The 5,000-nt window shown below is 49.2% G+C and overlaps 1 protein-coding gene across 1 annotated transcript in view; it reads right to left on the bottom strand.

Moving 5' to 3' along the window:
* phlpp1 (PH domain and leucine rich repeat protein phosphatase 1) overlaps positions 1-5,000 on the bottom strand; it is an 82,877-nt gene that overhangs the window by 18,296 nt on the left and 59,581 nt on the right. The window contains exon 7 of the mRNA XM_063219555.1: positions 246-448. Within this exon, the coding sequence (XP_063075625.1) occupies positions 246-448 (203 nt within the window). The remainder of the gene's footprint in view (positions 1-245; positions 449-5,000) is intronic.

Raw genomic sequence — 5,000 nt, forward strand, 5'->3', positions numbered from 1 at the left:
GAAAACAACAAAGTAGCTAATGTAGTAAGCAACTTCGGTTTTGAGAAATTCACCCCAGGCTTCAGCAGTGATGGGCAACCTGTATCCAGAAGCTGCAATCTAGTGCCCCATATCCAAAGGACATACAGCCAGATCTTTTGCAACACCTGGCACTGGCTCGTAGCTTCTGAACGCCGCGGTCGCCCATCACTGGGTGTGAGTAGGCAGGCAGGCAGGCAGGTCAGGGGCAGGCAGGTGTCTCTCACCGTTGTGTGCGGCGTAGAGGCCCTTGAGCAGGCAGCCCTTGACGCGCAGGCTGGTGAGGCGGTTCCTCTCGCAGTGCAGCACCTCCAGCCGGGGGAACAGGGTGGCGTCCAGCTCCGTCAGACCGTTGTCCCGCAGGTCCAGCTGAGTCACGTGCCGCAGGAACTCCGGCTCGTCCGGCACTAGCCTGGCGATCTTGTTGAGCCTGTTTGTGTGTGTGTGTGTGTGTGTGTGTGTGTGTGTGTGTGTGTGAGTGTGAGTGTGAGTGTGAGTGTGAGTGTGTGTTTGTGTGACAGGAATGTGTGTGGGTACATGTGCAACAGGAATGAATGTGGGTGTTGGTGTGTGCATGTGTGGGTGTGATCAGAAGGAATGCGCATGTTTCAGAATGTATGGGGGTTTGCGTGAGCACGAGTGTGTTTTCGAGCACGTATGAGTGTGTGTGTATGTGTGGGTATGGGTGTGTGTGTTCAGAGACAAGAGACAGAAAGCAGACACAGACAGGCACACAGGTCAGGCTCTGCCACAAAATGCAGGCAGCCATCCGCAACAAGCTCGATTGTGTTTTTTTTGTGCTTCCAGTGTTCACAGGACACGGCGAGGAGAGCAGAATCTAATCTCTATTGATTTGGCCAGCACAGCTGCAGTTTGCAGTTTGCAGCATACACCACACACACACACACACACACGCACACACAGGAGAATGGACCCAGGGGCATGCTCAGCTCCCCTCAAGGATCTCAAGACAGCTGGGGACCCTGACCTGGCACTTCTCCTCACTGCACCCAATCACCCTCTTTCCCTCCCACATACTGCATTCCTCGTCCCACGCCGGGACGGTTTACCCTGGGGTGCGTTCCAAAATGCGACCTTGCGTCCTCCACTTGTGTGCTTGTGGCCTGGTACCAGGAAGTGATACGTCGTGATGACATCACTGACAATGGCATTATATTTCAATATCTCGCAAAAGCTCAATTGTAAAGTAATTTTCTCATTTGCAAACTGCATGGTGAATGGAGAATAGTTTTCTTAATCGTTTTCTCCACGGAGGCGGGGCATCAGAGAAACGTGAGGCCGCAAGCACAAGTGGAGGACGCAAGGTCGCATATTGGAATGCACCCGCTGTGTGAGAGCCGCATTGGAGATGATCGGCGTGGCCCTCACGCGGTGTTGTCTGCGGTTTTTGCGAGCCCCCAAAGTGGATGCTGTTACCCTCGGTGACCTCAGCGTTCTGATTGGCTTTGCTTTTTGCATATGCCTGGAAGTCGTGCCTGGGGATGGAGTGTCGGTGTCGGGTTTAGGGAGTTGTCTGGAAGGCTGAGTGGACAACATTTCCGTCCGGTAAAGCGGACACCTGAGCCAATACATTGAGTGGGTCAGTGCATGGGAAAGGGAGAGCGCTAGTCAGACCAAAATGCATACGGTTTAAAATGTGCAGGTGAGCATAGCGCAGCATTTCCTGCAGATGTGCATCCAACGATCAGTGGTCACTCAGTCTTTCCCCCTGTGCCCCAGCTGACCGTCACATGCGTCTCTTTAAACTGAGCAGGTTCTTCCTTGTCCCTCCACCACCTGCTGCACCCATCCCAAACAAACTAAATACAACTAAACGTGAGGACACACTCACGCAGATGGGGGTGAGGCATTAACTTTGGTAAGAACGCAAGTCATTGAGAGGTCAGCACATTTTTTTTCCCAGGAAAGAAAAACAAAACAATGACAAGACTGAAGACTGCAAAGTGCTTTTTGGGCAAATGATTGCTTGTACTTGGCGCTGTGGTTGCAGCGCAGAAGGCATTGGGGTCAGGGTTTTCCACAAAAGTGTGTGTGCGCGTGCGCGCGTGTTTGTGTGCGCGCGTATATGTGTGCGTGTGCGTGTGTGTGTGTGCGTGTGTACACTGGACAGGTTGGCTGTCTAATTTCACCCTTTTAACTACTCCAATAGAGAACAAGAATGCAAGAGAATTTTCAACTAAACAAGGAAAGTCAGAAAGGAGAGGGGGAGTGAGTGTGCACGTGTTTGCGCAAGCGTGTGTGTGTGTGTGTGTGTGTGTGTGTGTGTGTGTGTGTGTGTGTGTGTGTGTGTATGCCTGAGTGAAGGAGGAGGAGAGGGGGGAATAGAGGGAGCGCAGCGCAGCGCAGGAGGCTGGGATGCTAAACAGCTGCTCCCAGGCCGCGTGCAGCAGGTCGGGGGTGCGGAGGCCAGATGGAGCCAGGGCGGCGTGGCTCTCTCTCTCTCTCTCTGGGCCTCGTTTAGAGATCACGGGCCGAATAAAGTTAACGCCAGAGAGAGCACCAGGACGGAACGGAACAGAACAGAAGAGAACAGTACAACAGCACATGTTGCCCGCCCCACCCTGATTCCTTTGTTAACGAAAAAGCAATCCCGCCCGGTTGTAGCCGTTTTCTCCCGTCAGACCAGGGGTACAGTGGGAGAAGTCAGGGAGGTTGGGAAGTTTACAAGAGGGGGGCATTTCTAGCGTGCTGCATAAACTGATGGTCGGGGTGTTTTGACAGCTTACCAGCTGGGAGGATCCCTTCGTGCATTTCACCGCATATCTTCTGCACCCTTCACTCCCACCTCTTCACCTCGAAACCATCTCCCTCCCTCTTGTTTGTTCTTTCCCCCCCCTTACGCTCCCTCATTTTGCCAGCCTGTCTATCTTTCAGTCTCCCTCCCACCATCCTTGGCCATACGGTCTCTGCTTTTCCACTTTTCAGTGAAATAGTGCAACCTTGTTTTTTCTCTGCCCCTCGGTGAGCTTGTACACATCTTAGGTTCTGCCCATCTTTGGGTCTGCCGAGAGCCTTGCATACTTCAGCTTTTCTACGTCTTTCAGTCAATCAACTTGCGTTCCTTAGCTACTCTCCACCTTTGTTCTTCTGTGAGCTTTTACAGATTACATCCTGTACGGTGTTCTGCCTTGCGGTCTTCATGTATTACCTTACAGTAGCTTCTCAACTTATCCATCAATCAGTTAGCTAACTGCATAATGTTTTGCTGCCTTTTAGTAAGCTTGCACAACTTAAGACTCTCTTTGCCATTCTACTCCTCTGTGTATCTCATCCATCCTTCAATAAGCATACGATAGTCTCTCTCCATCTCTCGTTCTGCCTGTCAGTAAGCTTGCACGCCATAGCTCCTGTCCATCTTTGAGATGTCCGTCTGTGAGTTTGCATACCTCAGCTTTTCTACAACTTTGTCAGTAAGCTTGCGTACCGTAGCTCCTGTTGGCCTCCCGTCCTCTGTGAGTTTGTATATACTGTATGAGCCTCTTTCTTTCTTTCTTTCTTTCTTTCTTTCTTTCTTTCTTTCTTTCTTTCTTTCTTTCTTTCTTTCTTTCTTTCTTTCTTTCTGTTTGTCAGTGAGCTTACACACCATGCCATAGCTCCCAATCTGTCTATCTGCCGTATCAGTCATCTTTATGTACATCTCTCCATCTTTCTGTCTGTGCATCAGCCAACTTCACAATGTCTTTCTGCCTTTCAGTACACATGCACACCTTAAGATTCTCTCTGGCCTTTCAGCCTCTCACTGTCTCTTCATCTTTTTTTCCATGAGCTTGCACATCTTACCTACTCCCTGTCTTTTCATTCTTTCCTTCTGCTCATCAGTAAGCTTGTGTATCATGCCAAAACTCTGCGCACCTTAGCTGCTGTCCATCTCCTATCTTTAGTGAGCTTGTATATCTAAATCTCAAGCTCTCTGTCTCTCTCACGCACGCACACACACGCACACGCACACACACACACACACACACACACACACAGTACTAATATCTGCCCTACCAAGGTGAAGTGCAGAAACTACGCCAACACTGAAACTGAGAAAAAAGCCTCGAAAGCCTTGGAATTAGGTTGGATATCGAGCCACAACAAATTTGACACGGCAATATCTCTAAAACGGGACATGTTTGGACCACAAGGCTTTGTCACCAGATAAATGAGGTGTTGTGAAGACAATTTTCAGTCTAAACTCAGTTTTGACAAAATATGAAATTACTGCACTTTGCCTTTGTAAGGCTGGCACTATAGATCTAGTGAGTCCTTCTACTGCATCAGTCAGAATGTTGTACGTACGTACAGAGGCACGCCTTGTCACCAGGCCCCCAAGCCCCTGGATGATGAATAACGGCTCACACAGTAGTGGCAACTTTCTTTCAAACGCTCACTCCTTTTGACATTTCGCATGGGGGCTCCAGTTAAATCTCGAGTCATCTCTACGTACGTACGTACCTCAGGTCAACGTGCTTGATGCACAGCAGCCGGAAATTTGACATAGCAATATCTCTAAAACGGGACACATTTGGACCACAAGGCTTTGTCAAAAGATAAAGGAGGTGTTATGAAGACCATTTTCAGTCTAAACTCAGTTTTGCACATTGCCTTTGTAAGGCTGGCAGTATGGACCTAGCCTCGCGACGCCATCCTCTGTACTTCACCCAAAGATTTTGGCTCCGCACATCGTCTGGTAAAAGCCTCTAGATATGTTCTCTCAGTGTTTCGCCAATCAGCAAACAGTTGAGAGTGGTGACGTAGAACTCACCCGCGAGCTCCGTTACTGAATGGTTTAGGTACCTATATTCACACTTTCGTTTTGTTATTTGTATGCTTTTGCGACGCTATAACGTAACAGGCATGTTAATAAAGCACAATGTGGGTTTTAATTTAAGATTGGAACTTCAATTAATTTCAATGATAGAGTAAGATCAAACCATCTCCCATCGTCCAAGGAGACGGATTTCTCATGGCTTTTG

This window comes from Engraulis encrasicolus, chromosome 16, assembly GCF_034702125.1.
Source record: "Engraulis encrasicolus isolate BLACKSEA-1 chromosome 16, IST_EnEncr_1.0, whole genome shotgun sequence".
Taxonomy (NCBI): domain Eukaryota; kingdom Metazoa; phylum Chordata; class Actinopteri; order Clupeiformes; family Engraulidae; genus Engraulis; species Engraulis encrasicolus.